General features: G+C 45.2%; 2 protein-coding genes across 2 annotated transcripts; both read right to left on the bottom strand.

Annotated features, from left to right (window-relative positions):
• Nucleotides 1-402: 402 nt before the first annotated feature.
• Nucleotides 403-19,588, bottom strand: neurl4 (neuralized E3 ubiquitin protein ligase 4). The gene is made up of 29 exons (XM_085349561.1): nt 19,400-19,588; nt 13,825-14,332; nt 13,670-13,735; nt 13,119-13,585; nt 11,942-12,053; nt 11,773-11,861; nt 11,614-11,686; nt 10,924-11,197; nt 9,188-9,369; nt 9,021-9,106; nt 8,776-8,938; nt 8,475-8,685; nt 7,839-7,915; nt 7,667-7,745; nt 7,233-7,402; nt 6,908-7,036; nt 6,601-6,746; nt 6,249-6,467; nt 5,379-5,477; nt 5,147-5,299; nt 4,900-5,067; nt 4,645-4,803; nt 4,319-4,498; nt 3,574-3,667; nt 3,370-3,477; nt 3,150-3,294; nt 2,904-3,016; nt 2,625-2,784; nt 403-2,541 (listed from the first exon to the last, which is right to left on the bottom strand). The coding sequence occupies exons 1-29, from the start codon at nt 19,562-19,564 to the stop codon at nt 2,337-2,339; spliced, it is 4,800 nt and encodes a 1,599-aa protein (XP_085205687.1). The 5' UTR covers nt 19,565-19,588; the 3' UTR covers nt 403-2,336.
• Nucleotides 19,589-21,153: 1,565 nt separating this feature from the next.
• shbg (sex hormone-binding globulin) lies at nt 21,154-26,391 on the bottom strand. The gene is made up of 8 exons (XM_085349560.1): nt 25,992-26,391; nt 25,134-25,231; nt 24,702-24,888; nt 24,054-24,215; nt 22,404-22,560; nt 22,020-22,156; nt 21,691-21,892; nt 21,154-21,566 (listed from the first exon to the last, which is right to left on the bottom strand). Exons 1-8 carry the CDS (start codon nt 26,097-26,099, stop codon nt 21,430-21,432), a joined length of 1,188 nt encoding a protein of 395 aa, XP_085205686.1. The 5' UTR covers nt 26,100-26,391; the 3' UTR covers nt 21,154-21,429.
• Nucleotides 26,392-27,855: the final 1,464 nt, after the last annotated feature.

Genomic DNA, 27,855 nt, shown 5'->3' with positions numbered 1-27,855 from the left:
CAAACTCCCTCACTCTGACTTTCAGCTGCCACTTTGCTGGGTCTGCATTTTTTATTTTTAATCACATTGTGTGTGCTTGTTGTTAAATAGCAGGATGGAGCTTCTCGCGAAGCAGCCGCTGTTTCTGTACAGAAAACAAAAAAGCTATGAAAAATCCCACTATCGGCCTTAAAGAGTTACAAGTCACCAGGATTTTGGAGGTGGTGTGATTAAGTGTGCAACACTGCAATAACGTGTCAGTGACCAGACTTTTCTTTTTTCCTACTGGAAATAAAATGTGAAAAAAAAGGAAGCAAAAAGCACCAGCTGGTTTGGTCTTTTCTTTTCAGCATCTGTTTGTTTTTCAGCTCAAAGGGGAAAAAATAGACTTTACCCATCCATGTGTGCATACTGTCTGTCAGTTTTATTTTTTATAAATCAGGAAGATATGATCTGTTATGTAACAGCCTGTACAACGCGACATACAGAAAACAGAAATAACCCCCCAAAAAATACAAATTAAATTGTACAAAGCAGCACTGGGCCATAAATAAACCCACTTAATAACTTTATTGTTTTCACATTTTTGATTGGAAGTGTTTTTCTTTTCCTCTTAAGATTCCCCGTCACAGCTGCTTTTATAGAAGGTGAGCGAGCTTCGATCGTGAAGTGAGTTTGGCTCTTTAAATGAAAGAAATGTTGGAAACTGAACTGAAGAGTGGGAAGCTGACATGCAGTCAAGGTGGATGTTGAGCATAAACGTTTGACACAGAGTGTAAATCATGAAGAAACATTCACGTGTAAACACCTGGACGTAGGTCGCGGGGACACGGACTCTGCTCCCGGGGGTGGATCGAGTGTAAACTGAAAGGATGAAAGGGTGGTCACACCTTTTTTGGTGTGAGTCCATTTCGCTGACCTTTAGAAGAAGAAGCTAAACATCTGGGGAAATGTGCGTTTTCACATGAAGATACAGTCAGCCTGTAGGACTCTCCAAAGCTACCGCGTCCTCTGAAGCTTGGTAATTAACGTCCTCTCACGCTGGTCTGTTTAAACCGCACAAGCACTAAAGAATAGAGAGCAGTGGCACTGATTCAGGATGCTTCTCTAGAGGAAGCATCCTGAAGTTACCGTTTTCTCTCAGGCCATCGCTGACAACAACAGCAACAGTGAGAGATGCATTTCCAGAGGAACCTGGAGAGCATCTGTGTGCTACGGGTGCTGTTAAACCTACGACTTCATCCACATTTTCATCCCTTTCTCTTGTAAACCTTAAACTCAAAAAATACTGTCTGAAAACCTTTAAAATGAGGTGAGGTATCACAGGGAACCATGTGGGAGAGGTTTAAAAGGGGCTCGCTGTAGCTTCATAATCATTATACAGGTGTGAAAGGTAAAATCTAAGCAAAAAAAAAGATGCTAATAAGCTTGTAATTTCTTTAAATTAAACAGTGTACTATAAACTTGTGTTTAATTCTACAGTATCTTAAAATATTTCATATCTCCTTAACTTGTAAGGCTGGAGCGTTAGTTATCATTCATCACCTGCACTTTGACAATCCCAAACGTGCAGCGGGGGCAGGTCCCAGGTCCTAACTTGTTTTCCCATTCGATAAAGAAGTGATGCTGGACAAGACTGCAAACGGGGCTGATTTAAAAACAAACAAAAAAGCCAAACTGCTAATGTGGAGACATGAAGAGGACAGCAACATACAGTGGTACATGTGTAAACAAGCCCCCCCAACCCACCCACTCCAGTTTTAAAATCCCTCCAGATTCAAGTGTGTCTTCTTTTTTGTCTGTGTGTGAAAACATCCTCACTCTCCTCGTTTTGTTTTTCTTCTTTTTTACCCACATTTGTGTTTTTAGGTGACAGTTTGTTAACGTGCAGACTGGCAGGAGTGCAGCTCCTCCCAAAGTAAAACACTGACCAGCACAGTGTTAAAAGTAAGTGCCAAAAAGAGAAGCCGTTTGTGAGGCTCCGGGAAAGAAAGAAGAAAAAGAAAAGTGTAATAAAAATGATTAAAAAAAACCCCTACAGCGGATGAACGAATGCTTTGTGTGGATGAGAAGTTTAAAAATCGCCCACGAGTGTCTGAAACATAAAGTGCAGGCAGTGTCTGTCCTTTGAAACCGCCGCGGCGCCGCTAAAAGAGTCCGAGAGCGAAAGGAACGAAACTAAATCAAAGATGCTGAAGTGTCAACACTCCACAGCAGGAACAGCTGGATTCCAGAGGAGTCTCTCGCTCAAGGCAGGGCTGGATTTGGTTGTCAAGTTTTTCTTCTGTTCGAAAAGTACTAGGAGTGCCGTGTGGAGCTACCCCGCCTCCACCCAAATTCTTCCTTCATTGCTCCGTTCACTCGATCCGAACGAGCAGTCCGTAGAGGAGCGTGCCGCCCTGCTCCTTGGTGATCCACTCGATCTCGGAGTTGCTGAAGCGAGGGTCCAGGGGCTCGCTGTGGCCGAGCGTCGGGGGTCCCACCTTGTAGGAGCCCGGGCGCACGCACACCTGGAATCCCACCTGAGCCTGGTGGCAGCGGTGAGAACGGGGGTCCCGAAATCTGCGTGAGGAGAAGTGCGCTGTTAGTACAAAAAGCCACCTCACTTCCTGTTAGCACTCATAAAACAGGCAGATGTGACTTACTGCACTTTGGGAGCAAAGATCTCCAAGCCAGAGTAGCGCATGGTGGGGGAGAGTCGCACCCTGGGCACCTCCCTGCCGGGGGCGCTGTTCTCCTCCGGCTCGCTGTAGCCGTTCGGCCCTTCCACCTTCGCTGGAGACACCGAGAAGATGGACGACATCCCTGTGGAGACAAAGCGTCAAAATGTTGTTTTAGCTGCTTTAAGGTGTTTCCTTAAACAACTCGCGTGTGTCTGGAGTCGTCGTGTGAATACAGAAAAGGCGTGCCGGTGATTTCTCTACCCGGCAACAGCTGGCTGTGGTCCAGCGTGTGTCGCAGAGCTCCCACGCTGGTGCCGTGGTACGCGATGTGCCACTTCTTCAGTGCATTGGAAACCTCACAGTGGGACTTCATCCTGTACAGATGTGACAGTGTGTTACTGACGCAAACACAAAGCAAGCTGAACGGATTAACGTGGACTCCCTCGCTAGTTTCAGGTCAAACGGATAGTGATGTCATCGCTGCTCAGCTTGAGGCCGTCTTCTTACCTGAGGCCAAAGCGGCACCACCCAAAGGGCAGGGCGTAGTCCCGGGGCGGCTCTCCTCTCTTGTAATACGCCTCGTCCCCCCGGAGTTTGTGGCAGGACTCACAGTAGCACAGGTTGTACTTTGCATCTTCACTGAAGTATCCATCTTAATAAACAGAGACGCTGCGTTTTAGATCCAGATGAAGTCTCGGGAAGAAAAGCTGAAAGATGAAGCACCCACCTGGTAACGTGAGCATGTCCTTAAAGCGCGAGCACAGCGCCTGGTACTCGCAGGTCTTATTGGGGTTGACCTCTGGAGGCGGCGTCCAGCACACACTCTCTTTGATTCCTGTTGTGAAAGGAAAGGAGGCAAAACTGATCAATCTGACGGCCTCAGCACTTTGAATATTTAAAAAAAAAGAAAGAAAAAAAGTCAGCTTCGTACCATCAACCATGTCTGCCTTCTCCATGTCGCCCTGACAGCGGGTCTCACCACTTTCTCCACCCACAGCTGGCACGTTGTTGGTGACTATTGTAACCTGCCGTCAGCACATGACATATGATAAACATGCTGCCTCACAGTCCACACACTAACTGTATTCACAGCTTTCAGCTACACGAAGGTCTAAAGGTAGCAGCTGGAAGAGCTGCACAAACCTAAAAGACGCACAGGGTCTGTTTCAGTGCCATCGCTCATCACACGTGGGTATCTAATAAAAGCTTGTAGATGCTCTGGTTCTGTAGTGAGGTCAACACTGTGCTGTGACGAGGTAGCACATGTAACACCTGATGGAAATCTATTAAGACAGGTACACAGCAACAACCAGTCCCACTCACATTCACACCTACAGCCAATTTAGAATCACTAATTAACCTCACTGCATGTCTTTGGGCTGTGGGGAGAACATGCAAACTCCACACAGAAAGGTGACACTGCTAACTGTGCTGCCACCTGATGGTTTGCTATGACCCTTTTGGCTTTCCGTACCCCTAAACTTTGGCAATCTTCAAATGTGACAGAAATGAAGTCTCTGGTCTGTTTTTGGACTTAAAGTTCATTAAACACGATAAAACAAATCCACTCTCAGCTTACACTTTCATGTTCTTTTTAATGTTAGTCGGCTCTTTGTTTTCTTCTACAAATCATTTCTGGATTTTTATGCAAAACATGCACTAATGTGTGCGCAAACCTGTTCACACTGGCCGTAGAGGTCTATGAAGGGGTAACAGGGAGAAGGGATGTCCTGGGCCGCCACGCCCTGGTCCATGCCGTTGACATAAAGGTGGAGACAACTGTTGGCGTCCACCAGCAGACCCAACGCCGTCCCCTCTGGACACGTATCCAGGTTAGGACCGTAGTTCTCACATATCTGGAAAAAAGAGGGGGAGACAAGTGAAGCAGTGAAAGTGAAGGAAGTCAAATTTGAGGGTCAGTGCGAACAGACTCTCATGTAAGACAGAAAAAAATAAATCAATATCCTCCCCGATGACAGATCTGTGTGATCTCAGTGCACACCTTCAGGGAGTTGTGGAAGACAGAGTCTCGCTGCAGGAGCCAGGCTGAGCGCTTCAGACAGCACGCCGTGGAGGGGAAGTTGAGCCGGTCGGGGGAGTGACCAATCACCCCTAAAGACAGCGACGACGTCCATGACGGGTTCAGACGGTCGATGTGAAACTGGTGGGCAAAAACAGCGATGGTTTAAGACGGTACCCCCGAAATCGAAGCGAGCGCTCGGAGGATCCGAATGATTACGTTAAGCCTTACTCTTACCTGGAACAGCTGCTGACGAGCCAGCGGCTGGGCGGTGACCAGCAGGCCCTGGTTGTAGCTCGACACTCTGGCTGCTGTCAGGTTCTGATTGGACAGCTGGATGTTTTTGCCGTGATTCTCCAGGAATGCCATGACAGTGGGCACCAGCACGCACGGTTCGCTCTCGGCCTGAAGATGGCAACAGAGAGTCAGACTTTCTCTCTAAAAATCGAACAGGCGGAGGGTACCTCTTAAATATCCTTCATACCTCTCTGACGGGAGTGCTGTCCTCCTCGCCCTCGCTGCAGCTGTCTGAGGAGAGCGAGGGCGCCTTAACGCTCTCCACGTCCTCCGTTAGCGAGGAGCTGACGATGGACGCCGCCGTTATCCGCCCGTACAGGTCCAAAACTCCATAAACGTTCTGCAAGGAGCAAGAAAGAGGCGCTGAGTGGCATCGCAGACCGACATCACTGATGAGAGTCAGAGTGAGCGGTGGTTACCTTAGCTACGGCTGTCGCGGCGGGCCCCATGTCTTCTCCGTCGATGAAGATGTGCATGGTGTCGTCGTTGCACCTCTTCACTCCGACGCGGTTCCCAACCTGAAAACACAAATCCGGGTTTAACGCCGCCTGTGTCACGACACAATTAACACCTCCGAGTGACGTGCGGCGATGACACACTGCTGCTGTTCGTCTGGTTTTTAGCTTCAATGCTTTTCAAAGATAAGAGACATTTAGAAAAAGTCTCAAAACATTAGTTTCCGCTCTGTTTTAAAGCTTTATTCAGCCACAGCAGATAAACAACACAAAGGAATCACAGCATTTCTCTGCATTAAGAAAATGAATCAATATTTAAATCAAAAAGCCCGAAGACTGATGGAGTAAGCCGATTAGTATTCAGCTCCAAACTATTCAGGATTTGCATTTTAACTTGAAGATTAAGAGCGTGGGTGCTCGTGTTTAAGTCTGCAGGTTTTTATACCCTGGGGTCAACTTCAAATGATGGACAGATAATGTTAAATATTAATCATCAGTGAACAGTGAGAAGCCCTCGATCCAGCTATTTAGACGGTGCCTTTAAAATTTGTATTTTTAAAAAGTGGTTCTCCAATTTTAAAAAAAACAAAACACAAAATAAAAAAGACAAAAATGTGAGCGTGCAGGAGACAAAGAAGCAGATTCTTCTAAGCTTCTCTGAAAGGCTGTGAGAATCTCTTAAGTCAACAGGTTTAAGGGTCTTTAATTTGATCTTCAACTAAATCCTTAAAATTTAATGAGTTACTTGAAGCGCCGCTTACAGGTATCCGTGAAGAGCTTCGGTGCACAGCTCAGAGAGCCGGCGGGGGAGGAGGGGGTGTGTGCGTGGCTTACCATCAGCCGGTCCAGTGAGCAGCCGTAGTTCTGCCGCTGCAGCACGCCGTTGCGACGGACCTCGGAGCCGCAGAGCAGCCAGGTGACCTTGGTGCGGAGCTGCGGGAGGGAGGGGGAGAGACCTGACAGCGGGCAGGATGGCAGCTCCAGAGGAGCCAGCGTGGTCAGGCCGATATGCAGCGAGCCGCACCACTGCTCATCCACCTCATCTATCCTCACCTGCAGGGAGAGAGGAGCAGGAGAGGATTAAATGCAGAACTCAAACCTTTCCTTTCTACTTTTAAGCATTTCAAATGTTGCAAATCAGGCCCGCCATCTCTGAAATATCTGGTCACCGTGACCTCTTCCTCACCTCAAACAGCTCATCCGTTTTGAGCTCCTTTGCGCTGAACGCGATGCCGTGAGCGTAACCTCCGACTCGGACGGCCTGGCAGCCCTCGCCGAGCAGCACCACGTTCTTACCGTGTTTGCTGTGGAGCCGGTGGGCAACACCTGCCACTGCAATCACACGGAATGAAGAACAAACACATCAGACTCTGAGAACATAGTTTCGTCTTTTTCTTCCATTTTGAAATATGCAGTGCTGTGCAAAACTCTTGAACCACCCGTCATTTCTACTCATTTTGCTTTTGGTACTAAGTAAGGATCCTGACATTTACCTGGTGAGTGGATGGGGAAGCTCTTCTCTGTGACGTTGCTGGTACAGAGGCTGTTGTCCAGCGGGCCCGATGAGCTGGTGATGGACACCTGAACGCACTGACCGTACAGATCGATCACAGCATACACCTCTGAAAGAGTCAGACACACACATCTGTTAATCTGACTCCTTTACCATAATCCATCTCAACCCTGTGGCAGAATGAAAGGCAGCAGAAGCAAGTATGTATGGTTTGGATGTGCAGAGGGAAAGCGTGGCTGATTTAGAGGAAGTAGTAGTGGTATGTGTTGCTTCAGTCAAGTCCTCCAACTCGTACAATTTCCTACCTGATGGGAGGCCAGAGCAGGCGACACCTTGGTCGACACCGTTGATATAATAGTGGAGGTCTCCGCTGGCTGAGCGCATCATCCCGATCCGCGAGCCCGTCGTCAGGGAGTCCAGATCGCAGCCGTAGTTGTTGCGCATTGTGTTGCCATCCTGCATGATGGCCGTCCCACTGCGAGGAAAGCAGAAAGGGAAAAAAAAATGTTCTCAGTTGAAACCAAAATTTTACATTTTTCCACAAAAAAAGTTCTGGAAAAATATTTTGACTTTCCAACAATTATCTTCTCTGTACACCAGTTTTAATAGGTTAAAAAGAGACAACTGGGAACGTGCACATCTGCATTGGTCATGCTGAGCACACATACACTGAGTCCTTCTTAATAAAGCACAGACATTAGTTTCAAGATGACATCACATTGGCATACAGCATCAGTACCTGAGCATCCACGTGTCATAGTCGATGTCTGTCATGGTGTTTGGAAACTCCAGCTCCTCTGGTCTGATGGCTGTCACTCCTAAACACGGGAAGACGAGGAGAGGAACACTTTTGTTTTTTTGCTGCTCTAGTGTGAAGTGACCTGCTGCTGGACACATGGCAAACATCTCACCGGCTTCTATCGAACCCGACCAGCGGTCCACCATCTTCTGGATCACGATTTCAAACAGCTCTCCGTCCCGAAGGCACCTGCAGCAGTTTAAGACATGACAGAGGAATGTTAGCGGCTCCACAGAGAAACGCTTTACACCTTCACCTAATGAGCAAATCAAACATGGTGACACCGCCCATCTCCTGTGAATAAGAGGTGGATAGTCTTTAAGCATAGACTGTATAAGAAGATGGACAGCGCCATCACTGGTTTCATCTTGGTGTTTTGAAACCAGATGTGACAAGTGGTGGACAAACCTAGAGACGCCGCACACTCATACAGGAGCCCCACACTAAACCAACATGGCTCTACTGTCTTTTTAACTCTTGCTGGGTTGATAATTTACAAAATGTGCACGTTTTGTTGAACAAAACAGAAAACTAGTGATTGAGAGTGAGAAATGTTTTGTTATGAGGTCAAAGATCAAGAGAGGAGCAAAGCGATTTCCTTATAAACTTCTATATAATCAAACGGGTGCTGCCCCCTGCTGGCTGTTAGGAAGATTGCAGGATTAAGATTTATTTTTTTATATAAAGCACAATCTTCCATGGATGGATTAAGAGTCACTACAGGTCACTTTGACGTCACGTGTTTCACCTGTTGGAGATGACAATAGCATCGTTGAACTCGCTGCGGCAGTTCTGACGCAGGGCGGTGCGCCCCCCGTTGGTGATGACAGCATTGGTGCCATGTAGGTGGTGGAAACGCAAGTCAGTGGTTGTGGTGGCTCCGCCTACTGAGCAAGGACTCCCAGGGGACATGGCTGTGGGTCCCTCGGAGCTGTCCTCTGGAAGAGGAGGGAGGTCTACTGAAAGAGAAAGAAGCAGAGAAAAATAACTCTGATGATAATATTTTCTTTTTAAAGACATTTCTTAGTTCTCGTGCTCTCCTGTCTTACCCATGTCGTCCATGATGGTGGCCTGTGCAGCCTGGCCGTAGAGATCCACCACGGCATAGACGCTGGGGGGGACATTCCAAGCTGCCGGGCCCTGAGCCACGCCGTTCACAAAGAAATGAAGGCTGCCATCTTCTTTACGCACCACACCGACTGTGTCACCGGCCTGGAACGAGAACAATGCATTAAAAACAAAACAAACAGTCATGTTTAAAATAGTAATAAAAACAAACATTATTACCACTAACCTTGAGTCGGTCCAGGTTGTGTCCATACTCATCCAGTATAGTCGTTCCGTTGTGCATAACACCGTTCCCCGTCATCATCCACGTCCCTGGAAAACATCCCCAGTGGGATCAGTAACCCCGGCGCAGCAAGTTATCCAAACTACAAAAGCTGCTCCATCTCATCTCACCTGAGCGCAGGTTTGTCATGGTGGAGGGCAGCTGCAGGTAGGCGGGGTTGTGCGTTGTGACGCCTATTTCAATGGAACCCGCCCACTTGTCCACCATTTTGTCTATGCGAACCTGGAACACCTCATTGGAGCGCAGCGGCCGGCTGCTCAGGACCACGCCGTGATTGAAGTCGTCAGTGGCGCTGTAAAAGCGGCACTGTTTACACTCCATCACTGTTCTGTGATTGAAATACTGCAGTACTATATCAACTTTCTTCACAAGTACTTATGAAAAATACAGCAGAGGACAAGCAGGTAATCTGCGTGTTGTTCAGAGGTTTTAGGAGCTTTTGCAGCAAAGATTAGTGTGAAGATGAGTAAACACTAAAAATATTGAGCCGCAAGAACATATTTACACCACGTTCCAAATTATTATGCAAATTGTGTTTAAGTGGCATAAAGATTAAATAAGTTGTTTGTCAATTAAACTCATGTATGGAATTGTGTCTCAGGGCTCTTTGGATCACTGAAATCAATCTCGGACACATTGGTTTGAGAACAATTAAAGGAAAAACCACTAAAGAAGGATGTTCCACATTATTAAGCAGACCAGCATTTTCAAGCAATATGGGAAAGAAAAGGATCTCTCTGCTGCTGAAAAGCGTGAAATAGTTGAATGACTCGGACACGTAATGAAAACCTTAGATACTTCACGAAAACGTAAGCGTGATCAGCATAATGTTAAGAGATTTGTGGCTGCTAAAAGGCCATTACAAAGCAGCAAACAGATATTTGAAGCTGCTGGTTCCTCTGGAGCCCTGCGAACATCAAGGTGTAGGACCCTCCAGAGACTTGCTGTTGTGCATAAACCTTCTATTCGGCCACCCCTAACCAATGCTCACAGCAGAAACGGCTGCAGTGGGCCCAGAACTACATGAAGACTAGTTTTCAAACAGTCTTGTTCACAGATGAGTGCCATTCAACCCTGGATGGTCCAGATGGATGCAGCGGTGGACGGTTGGTGGACGGTTGATGGACAGCCAACATGTCCCAACAAGGCTGTGACATCAGCAAGGAGGTGGTGGAGTCAAGTTTTGAGCCGGAATCACGGGGAGAGAGCTGGTCGGCGCTTTAGGGTCCCCGAAGGTGTGGAAATGGCCTCTGCAAAGGATGTGGCTTTTCTGACTGACCACTTTCTTCCACGGTAGAAAAAGAAGAACCGTGCTTTCCGCAACAAAATCATCTTCATGTAAGACAATGCACCATCTCATGCTGCAAGGAATACCTCTGCATCATTGGCTGCTATCGGCATAAAAGGAGAGGAACTCATGGTGTGGCCCCCATCCTCCCCTAACCTCAATCCTATTGAGAACCTTTGGAGCATCCTCAAGCAAAAACTATGAGGGTGGGAGGCAGTTCACATCCAAACAGCAGCTCTGGGAGGCTGACATCCTGCAAAGACATTCAAGCAGAAACTCTCCAAAAACTCACAAGTTCCATGAGTGCAAGAACTGTGAACTGCTATCAAATAAGGGGTCCCATGTTAATATGTAACTTGACCTGTTAAGACATTTGAATTGTACTCTAATGCTTGATGACTTGAAAATGATGCTGTCATTTGAATCAACTATGTAGGAAAATCAGAGAAACGTATCATTTGCATAATAATTTGGAACGCGGTGTAGTTGTGTGCATTACCCGTAACAAGTATTTTCAGATCACGAGGTTAACATGAAGTAGCAGAAAGGACAACTCACTGAGGTCGCAGCGCCGTCCTGCCATCGCTGATGATGGCGGCCTTCTGACCACAGTTGGGGTGAAAGAGCAGACGGTCGGGCAGCTCTGCGTCCGGGGTGACGGAGAGAGTTGTCCGGGGTCGGCCCACGTCGGGGGACAGCGCTCTCATGATGGCGTTGTTGCGTCTGAGGCGGTCGCTGTGATTGTGGTTGTGGACTATCGTGACTTTGACAGCCATGCCGTAGAGGTCGACCACGCCGTAAACCACGTTGGGGGTCTGAGCTGCTGCGACGCCTGGGAGAAACAAAGCAAGAACAGTAAAATTCTTTACACTCAATACTTCATCCAAGTGTGGATTCTACGATTACATCTTCAGACACATCTTAATACAGAGATGAACAGCCGAGAATAACACAGGAGCTAAAACATATTTACATCGATCAGGCATAACATTATGGCTACTGACAGGTGAAGTAAATAACACTGATTATCTCTTCATCGTGGCACGGGCTAACACAATACGAGGCAGGTGGTCAAAATGTTATCCTTGATCGGTGTAAATAACTAAAAGAAATCTCCAGCACCAGATGAACTGCTTTGTGGTTACTGGCTACATCTCTCACTCATTCATAACCACCATATTGCGCCTGCAGCTTCAAAGTCCTGGACCGGACTTCTGTCTCCTCATCAAAGGCTGTGATCCGTCTCACCTTGATCGATGCCATTGATGTAAAAATGAAGCGCTCCACTGGCTTTGCGCATCAACCCTATGTGATCTCCCTCCTAAAAGTCGATAACGGAGAAAGTAAAGTCAGATTTACCAGAAAAAGACTAAATGAGATGTTTACGCGTGTGTTCACGTGCTTCACCTGAAGTTCATCGAGGCTGAATTCACAGTATTCCCTGCGGGTTCCTTTTCCGTTGGTTAATATCCCACAGCCGCTCATCATGATTGTACCTTAAAGAAGCAGAAACAATCAGCACCTTGTAATTTGCCGCAGACAAACAGACTTCCCCGTGTCATTACTCGTGCCTTACCTGAGCGCAGATTGGTCATAGTTGCAGGATAGTCCAGGTTGTTGGGGTTGTGTGTGGTCACACCTATCTCTATTGAGCCTGACCACTTGTCCACCAGCTTATCGATACGGATCTGATAGCAGAGAAGAAACATAAAAGATCAATGCTGGTATTCACAAGTATTTGTCTCAGCGCTAATTCTAGTTTAACTGGTCTCCGTGCAGCTATAAAGAGCACGTATTCTGCCCATTTCCAGCTGTCTTTCTTTCTCCTGCAATTACAGATTATAGCAGAGACAAGAATTATGCCCCCCCTTTCTTACTTCTCCTTCCCCTCACCTAAAAGAAAACTCTTCCTCCTCTCTAATATTATAGGAACTAGAACTGAGCCTTTAAGAGTATTATGATTATCTGTCACAATTATTCATTGATTTTAATGTCAAACAAAGATTTTATTGCACTTTCATAAACCCTTAATGCTGCTGTCACGTCCTTGTGCTACTTCCGGTTAATGTGCAAATCTTTGTATCAAATGATTCGTCTGAACTCAGTGCAGCTCTTAAAGAAAAGGAAACAAGAATTGCACCAAAGCTTAACACAAAATTACAACAACCCTGCGCTGCTTTCACGTTTACACTGTGCTGCATTCCTGTTGGTTTGACCACCTTTGCAGACCATGAGGCGTGCATGAAGTGCATGTCCTACAAGCAAAATATCACGTCTTCCAGTCCCGTCACTCTTTCTGCGTCAATAAAACTCAAAGCGAACTACTCGACAGCTGTGCGACCTCCATGTTTTTTCACTGAGATGTTTTGCGTACAGGAAAACATGAGGGTGGCCTCTGGCTCTGCAGCTACCCTTAGAAAAGCCCAAAAACGATTCTAACGGTTGCCAAAGCCAAAGTTGTTATTGATATACTGAACTGTCACAATCATCATCATTAAGGGCACAGCAGAGATCATTAAATGTTTTCTTTATGGGGGAAAGACTGAAAGCCTCCTCTCACTTAAGGCCGAACCTTTATTTTGATTGCCTGCCCCTCGGCTGGCTTCCTCAAACAGATCCCAGTAAGCCTGGCCTCTTGCAAGGCACATGTGAGGCTCTGGCTCGGTCTAAAACGACCATATAACATACTGCAATAACTTTTCATGTACAGGTCAACATTCATTTAAACAGTTGGCCTGAACACATGCACGCACCTCAAACATCTCATTGTGTCGGAGCGGCCGGTTGGTCATCACCACGCCGTTGTTGAACTCGTCCAGCGGTCTCCTCCGCTCCGCCGTCTTGTTGTTGTTGCTCAGTTTGATCAGCGTGCCGCACTTCTCGTGGAACAGCAGCGCGTCGTTGGTGGTCATCGCGCCTGTCAGCGCTCCCGGCCCCACGCCTCCATTACCAGCAGGGCTGCTGTTAGAATTTCCACTGTCCCCGGCACTTCCCGCTCCTCCTCCTGTCGTCCCCGTCCCGCTGTCGCTGTTCATTCCTCCGCTGCTGCTCCCTCTGTCATTTCTGGAAGAGGAGTCGCTTCCTGTATTTCCTCCTCCTGCTGCTCCTCCCCCTCCACCACCGCCGCCTCCGCCATCCTCCCCTCCGCCCTCATCTTCGGAGCGGTAAAAGGACACTATTGCGTTGTTGAACACGTCAAAGAGCTGGTGCTCCGTCAGAACTGAAAGACACGTGAAGAGAACAGCTGTGAGCGCCAGTCCAGCTGGAAAGTGTCCGCTGATGGTTCTGGGGGGCATGTTCTTACCAGCATCGGGCTCCAGGTTGTTGAGGAACTTGTCTGGTCTATTGTGACTGCATCTAAGCTCAGGCACTGGCAGAGGTAGGAGACAGCAGATCAGTGCAGTCCAACAGACAGAGAAGGAAAAAGAACCGTGGCGATAAAGAGCAAAGGCTTCTTACCTTCATCTCCATTCATCATTCCATTCATTGCTGTCACATTCATCAGTGCCGCGATCCCCACGTCCTCCCGACCCCCACACACTAGCACCTCTTCCTCCTCCTCATCCTCCTCCTCCTCCTCCCGCTCTAATGTCTCGCTCTCTCTTTCCGCAGAGGGCGGTGGCGGCTCGCAACTCACAACTGTCACTTGCGTGCACTTCCCGTACAGGTCCACCACCGCCCACAGCTTGGGTGGCAGGCCGCTTGCGGCCGCGCCGCAGTCCTGCCCGTTAACCCAGAGGTGGAGCTCTCCGCGGGAGCTGCGCTGAATGCCCACGCGGTCGCCCTCAGCTAGCTGGTCCAGGTCGCGGCCATACTCCTCCAGGACGGAGCGGCCGTCGCGTAGCACCGAGCAGCCCGACACGATCCAGGAGCCGCCCTTAAGGCCCGTGGCGCTGCTGGGGAAGTCCAGAGCGGCGGGGTCCAGGGCCGTCACGCCGATTTCGATGGAACCGCTCCACGAGTTCACCTGAAAGGAGACACAGTGTGACCTTTAACCTTTCTCCTAATTAAAGATCCATTTTTAAAAAAGCAAAAGACAACAAAGTATGGATTTTACACCTTACCATAGACCGAGTCTTTGTCCCACATTTAGCAAAACATTTAAAAACGCTCAAAAATAACGTCAGAGCCATGTAGCTTTGTGAAGTCGACAGCAAATATTGAGAAAAAGCACAGAAGTAGTAAAAATGTATTATTATTATTTTTTCTCTGACTCCGAGTGGAGCTGTGTTGTGCCGTGGGAGTTACTCTTAAAAAAGTGAAGCTCTGTGCTAAAAACTGCAAGTAGATATCTATGGAAAACAAAGGGCGTGTCGTGTATGATCCGCCGCTGTTATTTTTAGTCGATCTGCCGGTGACGAGCACAGCTCAGGCAGCGCTCCTTTGAGAATAAAGCGGGACAGTGCGAGCGTAGAAGAATATGAAAATTTGTCAGAGATTAGTTGACAGTAACTCTGTCGCTGCACTGTCATGTTTAACAGCACGAACATGAACTTGGAAGAAAACTCACTGAACCACCAGTGCTGCATTAGATCACTGTTATGATACCGGTGTCTTACTGCCAAGATGGGAGTTAAATACATTTTGATACTGAAGGGTGAGTTTCACACATCCTGCTCTATATTTAGATCAAACAGAAGAGGGAAAAAAATTAAATAACAACTTGCAACTGACCACGACATCAGAAGGACGTAATCAGCTTTGTCCCTACATATTGTCCAATTTGTCATCTGTCTGATGTCCCATTAGCTTGATGACAAAAAGCACAGTTGAAATGATACATGTTGCAGTGTGTGTGCAGATTAGGGCTGCTATGATACAGCGGCACTGACAGCAATCGGAAGATTATTTAGGTAACGAAATATTGCTAGTATGTAAATAATTCAATTCAATTCTATATTCAATAACAACAGCAGTCGCCCCAAGGTGCTTTATGGACCCTACAATTAGGGCTGTTCGATATAACGATATATATCGGATGACGATATAAAAACGTCTATGTTTCATTTTACGCTGTCGTTTGTTTCGTGGTGTCGCAAAATAAACTGTTTACGGAAATATTTTTTCATCGTTTTGATGGTCACTGTAGTGGCTATATTAATTTCTTAAAGTTCTCTCTTTCTCTTATATTTAATATAACCACACTATGGACGGACAAGCGCCTGTTTTTATCCGTTGTGGTTAGCAACAACTACGCTAAAACCATCGCGTGTCTGCTTGTTTATGTTCCACATAAACCTTTCACAATAAAGCTCAAGATCCTGTTGAGACTTTTCAAAATAAACGTAATCACGTGAAAGAGCAGATTATTTACGGATGAGAAGTAAAAAAGAGCCGCCAGGTGCTAAAAAATAAACCTTAGACTCAAACGTTAGAACAGGCTTTTCCCCGCAGCACGCTGTGTAATAAATACTCACAAAGAAAACGTCGCCGTTACAACTTATGTCTAAAAATCTATCGTTTCATGCATCAGTTAAAACACTCGACTCCAGCTACATGAGCAGCTGGAAACACTTCTCGCAAGTCGAGCTGCCGGAGATTCACAGAATTTACAGAAAATGTTACATTTGTGTGATTTATATCGTTATCGGACGATAGAATTCTTATATCTCATGTTATATGAGATTTTGGTCATATCACACAGCCCTACCTACAATAATCTAGAGAAATGTCAACAATCAGATGACCCCGTATGATCAGACACTTGGCGACTGTAGGAAGGAAAAATTCCCTTTTGACAGGAAGAAACCTCTGGATCGGGGAGGGGCAACTATCTGCTGTGTTACGGGTGAGGGGTTTTGTTTATATGTTTTTGTCTTTTTATTACCCATTAAGTGTATACTTGTACACCAACTTGCTGGCAGTTTTTTGGGATTTATAATATAAATATGGCACAGGGGCAGGAAATTTTTTTTACAAGCTTTTGAAGGCAGATTATGCAAACTCCACAAGTAAAGGAACAGAGTTGAATCAGGTACAAGCTCAGGATCTTCTCACTATGAGGTCATAGCTAATGCTTTCCTCCGTTTTATGACTGAAATAATAAAAAGAAGTGGAGCCGCAGAGAGCACAGACGGCTCTGTGGTCCAGGTGTAATGATTAAACCCGTTCGAAGAAAACAAACACCTGAGCTTCAGCTCAGCGATCTCACCATCCCCTAAACTCATGGCGCAGTTGGTCCCCGTTTCACAGCAAAAATTCCTCGTGCCTTTGCACGACATTGGCCTCATATCGCCTAACAGGCAGCCCGAGGCATCTGTTTCTTCCCGGTAACACGAAGCTCACCATAAGCTGACGACAACGAGATACTTTATTGATCTGCCGAGATGAATTCTATTGTTCGTTTTTGTTTAACCTCCACAACGTGGACGAGAGACTGCAGCAGAAAAAGGAAAATGTAAACAGCAGCTGGCGTTGATGTTTAAGTCTTGATTAAAAACACTTGAGCGCAGGAGATGCGAACCCCCGTCGTCTTGAAGAGGAGTCGACTCCTGGCTGGCTGCACTCCACCTGCTGCTCAAGGAGAAAGGTATCTGACAAAAACCTCAGCGGTGGATAAAAGCCTCAGTTTTATGCTCAGTCATAACCCACCCCCACCCCCATTAGGACTCCAGTGTAAGAGATAACCGTGACCATATCACTGAAACCCTTCCAGCTCCTGGGATGTTTTTCTGCAGCTGACTTCTGTGCCAAAGACACTTTCCCCGGGATCAATACCTTTTTTTTTGTTGTCCTTTTTACACTACAGTAAGCCTCCTCCTGCCCACTTCTTCCTCAGCTCCGTGGCAGGTGCTATCTAAGGCAGTGTGCTACTGCAGCCAGGGTATCTGGGTTAACAAATCTGGAAGAAGCTCAGGCTGACCGGGTCTGTGTGTGTGGAGGAGACAGACATCTCCTTCCCTCGCGCTCTCGCTTACGTAACAGCAGCCTGTGGGCGTCTGCCTCCCGGTCATTCACTCAACTCGACTCAAAAAGACTAATAATTCTAGGCTACAAATATACACACTAAGCGGGACAACAGAGCATCTTTCATAGGGAAACAGAGAAGTTCATAGCCTGTCAATTTCAAAAGCACCACCTATGAGGAGCACCGCTAGAGAGAGGAAACGCAGCTGCTCAGCTTTTGCGGCGCGAATTCTCACAACAACAAACTCCTATTTGGGAGCAAATAAAATTTTTCCAGCCAGATCGGCATGACTGAGGAACACAAAGTGGCACAATTTACTGAATTTGTGTGCTTTTAAAACACGTTAGACTTGAAAACCTATGACTTTAGCTTTAGCTCGTAATTAAACAGTAACAGCAAGAAACGAAAAGTGGCATTTCAAAGTAGATATTAGTATCAATGTGCCAATTATATTGATCTACTCATCCCATTAAGCACAATTCAAAACTTGATATTGTCACACGAGACAAAACACAGCTAATCATTTTAGCTTTAAGTAACTCCCAGTATACAAAATGCATGACATAGTATTCCATATCACAAGTTCAATCTTCCACTGAATCCTATCATATCAGTTCCTTAAATGCTAAAACACCTGCCGAGTCCTGTTCCAATAAATCACTTCATTCCCCCTCATGTGTTTACGTCCCCCCACCCTGGACGTCAGCACTCAAGAGTCATACCAGCGGGTGCTCCGTGATGTCAAACTATTGATTTTCAGACTGGCAATGCATGCAAAGACAGGGCGTGAGCCTTTTTATGAGAGCCTTTATCAGGCTGAGAGCTCCACCAGGGATGCATAATTATCTAGCATGCAGCAGGTGCTATTAAACCAGATGCTTTACGTGCACACACGCTATGCTTTTAGACGGCTGGACACACTGTCATTTCGTGTGTGTGGGGGGGCAGTTGGCTTTGGCACTGACTCCAATGCTGCCATGTTGTTGGCAAGCGTCGCTGGGAGGCCAACTGCAGAGACAGAAGCCATTACAACGGAGAAGGTTTTCCACAACTGAAATGTAAACACTGTGCACAGGCACTCTTAATGCAATTCAAATGCTAATTCAAGGAAAGAGAACATTGGGCCACCTCTACCTGCAAAAAGTCACAATTAAAAACTGGTTTAAGCTTCATCAGTGAATGCGAACTGTAGCTGTAAGCTGTCTTTGTACTTGTGATTGAGGAGAGGCAGGACTTTGACTGGAAATGAAGGAAAAAGAAAGGAAAAAGATCACCTGTACTTAACTTGATGATGCAAACAGTTAACAGCAGCAGGTCTAGTAAAGTTAGACACGTGATATCCGTGATTTTGTGTTTAAATGGTTGTGAAGTCAGCCGAAAGAGTGCATGTAATTAATGAGTAACAGCATGAAGTAGTCAGCCACTTTTGGAGCAGCAGTTCTAGCGGTCTGCAGACGCTTTGCATACGCACAGAGGTGAGCGGAGGCTGCAGAGCTGAGGCTTTCAGCACACAGGCTCTGGTTAATATTAATGACAGTGGTAACAGCCTCGGTGTAGTCACTGTGTACTGTTCACACATGGCCTCTGAGTCACTACGATATGAACACTGCAGTGTTATTAGCCATCGGACAGACAGCCTGACAGGCGACCGATCCTTCAAAACAAGCCCTAAAAGAACCGCACTTACCGGCTTAGGTGGGATCCTTTCACGCGATAAAACGATATCGGGTCCCTGTCAGCGCCAGACAAAGCCCTCGTAGCACCTTCCAGAAAGGCTAGCCCCGGCCAGCCTGCTAGCGGCTCATTAGCACGGCTATCTGACGGCACCAAGGCAACACGGGCGGGCTATCGTTAGCTAAGAGACTTGTTTATCACATCCAGCCCACAGCGGGCTGTTTATCAGCTCCCTGCGGTCCTCCCCAGTCTCTGTAGGTGTATCTAATTAAAGCCTGAGGAGCGGTAAACACTGCGGCTACTGTCAAGCCCTGTGTGTGCCGCCTTAGCAGCAGCAATAGCTTTAGACCGCGGACAGCCACAGACCCCCGGCTCGTCCCTCCAGCTCCACTCCCGTCCCGCTGCCCTCACACACGCTCAGAGGAGCCAGCAGCGGGCCTGCAGTTTGTTTACCTTCTTGTCAATGCGGACGGTGAAGACATCCCGGTCCCTCAGCGGCTCCTTGCTAAGCACCAGGCCGTGATTGAACTCCTGGACTGGCTGGTTGCGACGGGCGGTTCGGTTCGAGTTGGACAGGCCGATCAGCTTTCCGCTCCGCGGATGCAGCTCCGCCGCCATCTTCAGTGGGCGGCCAGTATTCACGACAGCGAGGCTTTGCGACAGTAACATTATGGCAGCCGGCAGATGTGTGGAATCCTTAGCAACCGCACCTCAGGCTTTAATGACTGAAAGCGTGGCGTCATTTTAAAGTCTATATAAACGCTTTGGTTCAGAAGCTAACGTTTTTACATTCAACGTAGCCTCGTCGTACACTTGTTTTTGATTATTTCTCCTTTATTGGCTCGAGGGCTAAAAACTTTCTACTTTATCTACAGTTAGAGTCACGTTCGTTATCAGTTCGCATTTTATCGCTTTATGTATGTTTTTTTTTATTATTATATGATTTTCTAGGTAAATATTAATAGGTGTTATTATATTTTTATTCTATTTATTGCTACTTTAATGCTGTCTTGGGAAACAAATGTATATAATGTTCTGAATGAAAATAAATCTATTTATCTGTCTGTGTTCTCCGACCTCTCACATCTTCCAGTTCATTTCAAAGCTGCACATAACATTTTGATGACTTCTTGCAGCGATAAGTGAATACAGAAACGAGCGAGCAGACATCATTTTATCTGAAACTGATCTTGAGCGTTTCATTCATATTTGCTCTAATCTTTCTTCTTTTCTGCTTTCATAATTTAAAGTTGATAAGTAATATTTGGACTTTTTCCGTGTATCTAATTTTATGGGATAGATGACGTCATACACAAGTCTCTGATGAATTTTACATTATGTTTAATTAACCACTAGAGGGAGCAATTTTCATGTCTAAGATCAGTCACTCGGCGAGAGCGAGTGGGTTCTTGTGAGGCATGCGTGAAAAGACTGGCTGAACGTAAGTTGAAGAAAATTAGAATTCAAATTTGGCTTTAAAGGAAATCGACTACACTCAGTGATGGTAGCCTCGTGGCAAAAGATCTAAGAGGTCTAACCGGGTTATAAATGACTGTATTTGAGCTGATAGATAATCAGCCGAGAGTAGAGGATTGGATAAATGATCAATGTGGGTGACCATCATGTTAACATAGAACAGGACAAAAGGCAGCCTTAAATGTCCTTCAGGAAGCCTGGACAACTATTCCTGGAGACTTCTTAAATGGTAAATGGCCTGTATTTGTATAGTGCTTTACTAGTCCCTAAGGACCCCAAAGCGCTTTACACATTTAGTCATCCACCCATTCACACACACATTCACACACTGGTGATGGCAAGCTACATTGTAGCCACAGCCACCCTGGGGCGCACTGACAGAGGCGAGGCTGCCGGACACTGGCACCACCGGGCCCTCTGACCACCACCGGTAGGCAACGGGTGAAGTGTCTTGCCCAAGGACACAACGACCGAGACTGTTGGAGCTGGGGCTCGACCCGGCAACCTTCCGATTACAAGGCGAACTCCCAACAAGGCGAACTCCCTTGAGCCACGATCGCCCCCTTAAAGAAATTACCAAAAAAAAAAAAAAAACTGCCTAAGAGAGTTCCGACTCTGCTGAAGAATAAAGGTGTTCATAACAAAATAACATAACAGTTTTATTTGTTACACATCTTACTCCTCTATTGTGCCTTAAAATATACCAGAAAAATGAATATGTATCAGAAACCATTTTAGGGAAAGTCATATTTTATTCAAAAACTTGCTGTTGCATGTACCAGGGTCACAAAACTGCTCACATTTATCAGATTTATCTGTATGTTGTGTTAAAAGTGGGAAAGTGGAAGAGACATCTCGTAAAATATTAATATTTAGCACTAAATTATTTAGACTTTAGAGATTCACTGGTACAAGTATAAAATTCTGACTTAAAACACTTTAGTGCTCATCACTGCAAACACCATGTCTACTCAGCATACCCTAAAGTGTAAGCATGCTTTTGTGGTTTAAGCGGGGCAGCTGTGAGAGGAAACGGACACGTGTTTCACGCGTGCCAAATCCAGATCCAAATCCTTCCCTTGGACCTGGATCTTCTCCAGACAGCCTGTCAAGAACTGAGAGCCGACATCGTCGTCATTCTCACCTGAAAAGACAAAATAGATGAAGAAAACAATCGTCTTCACGAGTTACACAGAGCAGATCCTTTTTTTGTGTTGCTGCACAGTAATACAGGATTCGACTGAAATACTTTAAAGCTGCAGTCTCACCCAAAAGGCCTCCGATGGCAAGATGACCATCTCTCCAAGCTGATAAATAACCGGTGTTGCTCCCTGCACTGACTGAAAAATCAGCCGATGATTCTTCCTCATGTTTAACCACCCTCAGCGAATCCTTCAGAAACTTAATTTGGAGCCTCTTGAAAGTGTTTTTCATGGTGAACACCTCTTCTCTAGAGGTAAATGTGAAGTTCTGAATGCCAAATGGAAACAGAACTGTGACATACACTGATCTGTGTGTGTTATTTGCATGAAACAAACATCATTGCTAAGTTAATAATCCCGCTTTGAGGGCAAATACATCTGACTTATGTGGATACCTTAGTGTTATTATCAGCTACCACAGAGAACATGAGCTCCTCCCCATCAGCTTTGATGCTCAAAAGGGTCCCGTCCATCTGGCTGAAATCCCCCCACAGCTCAATATGGACCTCGTGATCTCCATCGATCTGGAAATCTGGGGAAAAAAGAAGAAAAAAGTACATTTGCTGATGTGTTGAGGCAGTTAAAACCACTTCTGATAAATACAAATTAACGTGCTGAATCTGATCAGGAATACCTACTTAGAAGTAGGAGAAATATTGCTACCCGAGATGCCATATCATGCATAAATGCAATATCCGGGCCAGCTGGAAAGCTTGTTATTGAATAAAGGAGTGTAAACACTTGCTCGTATCTGGGATAATTTAGCAGAGTGTTCCCACCTGAGGTGTTGAAAATGGCAAATCCTGTGCCAGGGAAGTAGCTGCCAGGTTGGATGTTTTCATAGCAAGGCTGTAGCTCGTCTGCCTCTGCCACCCATGGGGAGGTGAGGTTCAGCCAGTTGCCTTTCCGCACACAGCCATCCATTTTGGGATTGAACTAAAGTAAAGTAAGTAAGTAAAATTTTATTTATATAGCACATTTCTAGATAGAGATCACAAAGTGCTTTACAAGATATAACAGATTAAAAAGACAAAATACAAACAAAGTTAGCAAAAGGCAGTTTTAAAAAGATGTGTTTTTAGATGTTTTTTAAAAGTAATCAATGAATCAGCGGATCGTAAGTCCTGAGGAAGGGAATTCCACAGTCTGGCGGCCACAGTAGCAAAAGCTCTATCACCCCTAGTTTTCAGTCTCGTATACTGAATGACAAGTAGGCCCTGACTACTCGACCTCAGAGACCTACTAGGGGCATAGGGCTGTAAAAGTTCAATGATATATGGTGGTGCTTGTTGTTGAAGAGCCTTGAAAGTTAAAACCAAAATCTTAAACTGGACTCTAAATTCAACAGGAAGCCAATGTAACTGCATGAGCAACGGTGTTATATGTGAAAATTTAGAAGCTTTCGTCAAAAGTCTTGCTGCAGCATTCTGAACGATCTGCAGACGCTCCAAAGAACCTTTATTTAAACAAGTAAACAGGGAATTGCAATAGTCCAGTCGTGAAGAGATAAAAGCATGAATAACAATCTCCAGTTCGGTATAGGATATAATAGAGCTCAATTTAGAAATATTTCTTAAATGATAAAAGCAAGACCGAACAAGAGATTTAACATGACTATCTAACGTAAGAGCAGGATCAAGGATAATCCCTAAGTTCCTGACAGATGGTTTTACAAACGTTGAAAGAGGACCAAGAGCATTTATTATACTGGGTATATGTCTATCTGGGGCACATAAGAGGACTTCGGTTTTACTTTCATTTAGTTGGAGGAAGTTTTCAGCCATCCAGCCTTTAATGGTTTCCAAGCACACATTTAAAAGCCGCAGCTTAGAAGCCTCTTCCGGTTTAAAAGATATATAGAGTTGGATATCGTCTGCATAACAATGGTAACAAATATCCTCAAAAGGGCTCAAAATGTGCTGAAGAGGGAGTAAATAAACTAAAAACAGTAATGGCCCTAGCACAGAGCCTTGTGGCACACCAAAAGACAGGGACGCAGAAGATGATCTATACTTAGAAACTGCCACAGAAGAATATCGTTCAGAGAGATACGAGGAGAACCATTTCAATGCAGTCCCAGAGACACCAACCCAGTGTTTCAGCCTGTTAAGTAAAATATAGTGGTCAACAGTATCAAAGGCCGACGTAAGATCCAACATTAAGAGAACAGAACATTTACCTGCATCGCTTTGTAACAAAATGTCATTAGAAACTCTAAGAAGGGCTGTTTCAGTGGAATGAACTTTACGAAAGCCAGATTGAAATTTGTCGAAAATACTATATTTATCTAAAAAGGAAGAGGAGGGACGGTTCAAACATGTTCAAGAAGCTATTTTCCAGAGGTCTTGTGCAAGGAAAGGAAAACAGCATCTGGTCTATTTGCAGCTGAAGTGCAGTTTAAAACAAATGGTGCAAAATACACACAGTACCTGAACAATCATCTTTTCTTTGCTGATCAGAATCCCGCCAAGGGCCAGTCGAAGTTTACCGTAAATGACTTCCTCCATCTGCTTGGAATGTATGCCCACCACCAGCCCGCCAGTGCCATCCACCTCCAGGTTTACAAATTTGCCCTGGTTGCTCACTTCCATCTTGGTGGCATCAAGAGAACAACAAACGGTACAGTTAGCCAGTTTTAAGATGAGCTGTTATGCTCATTTCCAGCATGTTTTCATTCTCGTGCTCTCAAGGAGCTCTTCATAATTTCTCATACGGAGCCTTGGAGCAGCTCCTGAGTTCTCTCCAGGCCCAAACCAGCAGTTTTAGCCACTCCCCCTTCAAGGCCACTCCAGCTTTCTTCTGATTGGCTGTCTCTTGCAAACAAACCACGAGGAGCAGATGGGTGGAATTTGTGTGCTCACAGCTGTTTTCCTTATATGACGATGACCATAATAATTTGCATATAAACTGACCTCAATATTTAATATGAACATCCACTACTGTGAGGATATATGTATATGTATGACAGAAAATAAGGAAAAGCATAAGGGGGTGAGTTTTTAAAAAGCAACATAAAGCAGTTCTTTAGCCAGTTGGAGTTCAACAAACTGATTTCCAAGTGATCACTGGATGCTTACTGTGTGCCATTTCCCGTCATTGAGCCTCGGGTTGCCCGCTACGCTGACGAGCACACCTTTGTTGATCTGTATCAGAGGGACGCCGTCTTTCAGCGACAAAATAAACCAGTCATCCCCGTTTTTTGTGTCTCCGTAGAAAATCAGACCTTCTGGGTCAAATGTCCGGAACTCAAAGGAGGATTTGATGCTGCGTGGCAGAATAAAGATACAGTAAATTGGAGTGACGGCTGCTCATTGGTGCATTAATAAGACAACCTGCTTATTTATCTTTGAATGATCTTAGAGAGCTCATGTACGCCTGTTCAGTAAAAACTGAACTTCAATGTCACGTTTTAATTTGAAATCCCAGAAGAATCATGTGCACCTTCTTGCCCACAGATGAGCTGCTGTGCAGGCTTGACGGTGCACTGATTTGCCCCATCGCACACGTACCTGCGGATCTCACTAAGGTTGACCGTTGTGTGGATCAGCGGCCTCCAGTCGTGGGTGTTCTGGCCCAGATTGACGGTAGAACTGCCCGGCACCTTTTTCTGGAAGACACAAGCTTCATCTTGCACTGAACTGACACTTAGGTCGTTACTCACAGCTTTTTATTACACGCAGCTCTAATTTATTGAACTCAGCCTCAGTATTTTACACTCAGAGATCTTCATTGGCTGCTCGTTAAAACCACATTAAACCGAGAGATTAAATTTATTCAGTTATTGATTCGACTTTTAAAAAAAAAGCTGAACAGAGCAGTGTGCAGAAATTATTAAATGGTGATGAAGTGCCACATCACTGCATTTCATTGACAAGAGCAACCACACAACACTCACTTGTGGAGATGAACCATGTGTATGTACAACATTTAAGAGGAAAAACAAGTCTTGCTTTTCTTTTTGTGTTAGTAATTTCCCAAAACTGGGACAAAAGTAAAGTATTTCTTCTCTTATCTTAATTATGCTGATGCGTCCACAAACTGAGCAAATTGAGCAAAGTCTAAGCAAATGTTGGGATCCCCCCTCCCCCTTAGACTTTTATTCTTTAAAACATAACCTATGAGCCAACAAAGTAGATTTTTCTAGAAGAAAAAGATGTATCTAAATGATACAGGCAGATATTTCCAATCATCAGGAGCTGTAGCATGTAATTGTGCAGAAACAATATATGTCACTACAGTCATCCATGCTTCTGCAGAGAATCAGGGACTTCATTAAAGGCTGAAAAGGTGCATATAGATGATACTTCCTATGCACACACACCGAGTGCACATTTTAATTCTAGGCATTGTGCGTTGCACTAACATACCTTATCACCTCCGTTTTCCTGGCCCTCAGCTCCCCACCCCAGCAAAATAAGGCTCAGAGTGAGCAGTAGTGCACCTGCCGTTGCTTTCCAAGTCATCCTGCAGCACATTCACTGACCCAGGCCTCGCCGCGTTCAGTCCCCACAGCCCACGGTTGGTCCAGCTACACTGCGGTGCAGATGGAGGTCGAGTTAGGATGAGGAGCAGAGAGATTGTGGAAAAGTCTGCAGTTCGCTGGTGTCTGCTGTCACAATTCCTGGGATCCAGAGGGCATATATGCCATGTTCTGGACAAGCTATCGATCCCTGAGGCTGGCAGGCCGCGCTGGTTGAGACCAGTGTTTGCAGAAATGCAGATGGCTGTGGGTGGTGAATGTGAAGTACAGCAGGCAAACAGAAGAAAGAAACTGTGGGGGGTTTTAAAGGGTCAGTTGCAATATTAGAAGTTAAAAAGTGTGTTTTTATCAGTCCATCAATCTTCCGCACTCGTTGTTATTTGTGTAAGGACACGACTGCGGGCCAGGTGAGTGACCTTAGTGAACCCAGACACATGTGTTTACACATTACACAGGAACCTTGATTGACCGCTGCCAGCCATGGCTCAGTGTGTGTGTAAAATGTTGCAGTGAAGGGGGAGAGAGAACTCAAAGTTCTTTTCTTCCGCTGCACACAATCAGGCCATGAAAGGTGGGAAATGCAAGATGAACAGCAAACAGGCCACAACTCTTCCCTGTCACACGCTCTCATACATACGAGCTGATCACAGAAGGTATCAGCACTCATCTAAATGAAGGGATTACTGATGGCTGCCGTCCATGCTGCTGCTTTTAGGGTTATGGCATTTTGTGTTCTGACATAATGGGACACTGTGATAGAGCCATTATTATTATTACTATGGTACCATCTATGTCTCCCTGCTTTCAAAAGCTACAACATGTGCTGTAGAAAAAAGGGATCTGTTCTTAGTCAAATTCAGCAGTTTGTTAGGCTTTAACCGAAACAACTATTTTCAGGAGACCACAACCATTTCCCAGACAATGACTGACTCATCCTTTTCATGAAGAGATTAAAGAGACAGTTTGAATCTCACTGAAATATTTCTCCCCCGAGGTTTAGTATTGTTTATCCATCAAGTATCAAGATTTTTCTCATTTGAGTGGCCAGTTTTGGAAATGTCTGCTTTCACTTTAATAAACAAGTAAGTGGCCTTCGTCTTGTGGTGTTTAAAAGACTGAAAATTACAAGGCAATCCAAGTGTTTATGAACACTTGGATAGCTTTACACATTTGTAAAGCCAAGAAAAAAACAAAGTGGCATTTGAGATTAAAGTCTCAAATTTGTGAGGAAAAAACACTAGGAAATTTACAAGAAAAAAGTTTTAGAGAAACAAAAATTGAAAAGAAATTCACAAACGCAGAAGAAAAAATAGGAAAACTCATGAAAAAGACATTTAGGTGAAAAAATGGTCAACTTTACAAGAAAAAACTCAAATGTATAAAGTAAAAAGGGCAAAGCTGCATTGCTTTACTTTTCAAGGTTAAGTTGAAATTTTTAATTTTTAAAAAAATGGGTTTAAATTAAAAATATGAAACTAAAAAAAACAACAACAACAAAACAATACAAGAACAACAAATCTTTAGAAGAACTGGAGCTTATCTAATTTACCAGAAAGAAATGTTCGAGTTACCTGAGAAAAAAAATGTAAAAGAAAGTTCTGAGAGAAAAATACAAATGCAAATTTATCAATTTAATTGACAATTATAATAGCAAAGAATTTGCAACTTTGGGAGAAAAAAGGGAAAAATTCTGAGAAAAAAATGGTAAATGTACAAATTTACGAGGAAAAAGGAAAAAAGGATGAGGAGCA

This window comes from Diplotaxodon limnothrissa, linkage group LG3 (assembly GCF_057381915.1).
Source record: "Diplotaxodon limnothrissa isolate DT_005_m linkage group LG3, D_limnothrissa_male_GT1.1, whole genome shotgun sequence".
In the NCBI taxonomy this organism is placed as follows: Eukaryota; Metazoa; Chordata; class Actinopteri; order Cichliformes; family Cichlidae; genus Diplotaxodon; species Diplotaxodon limnothrissa.
Note: the sequence above shows the minus strand (reverse complement) of the source record. Positions and strands in the feature narration are given on the sequence as shown.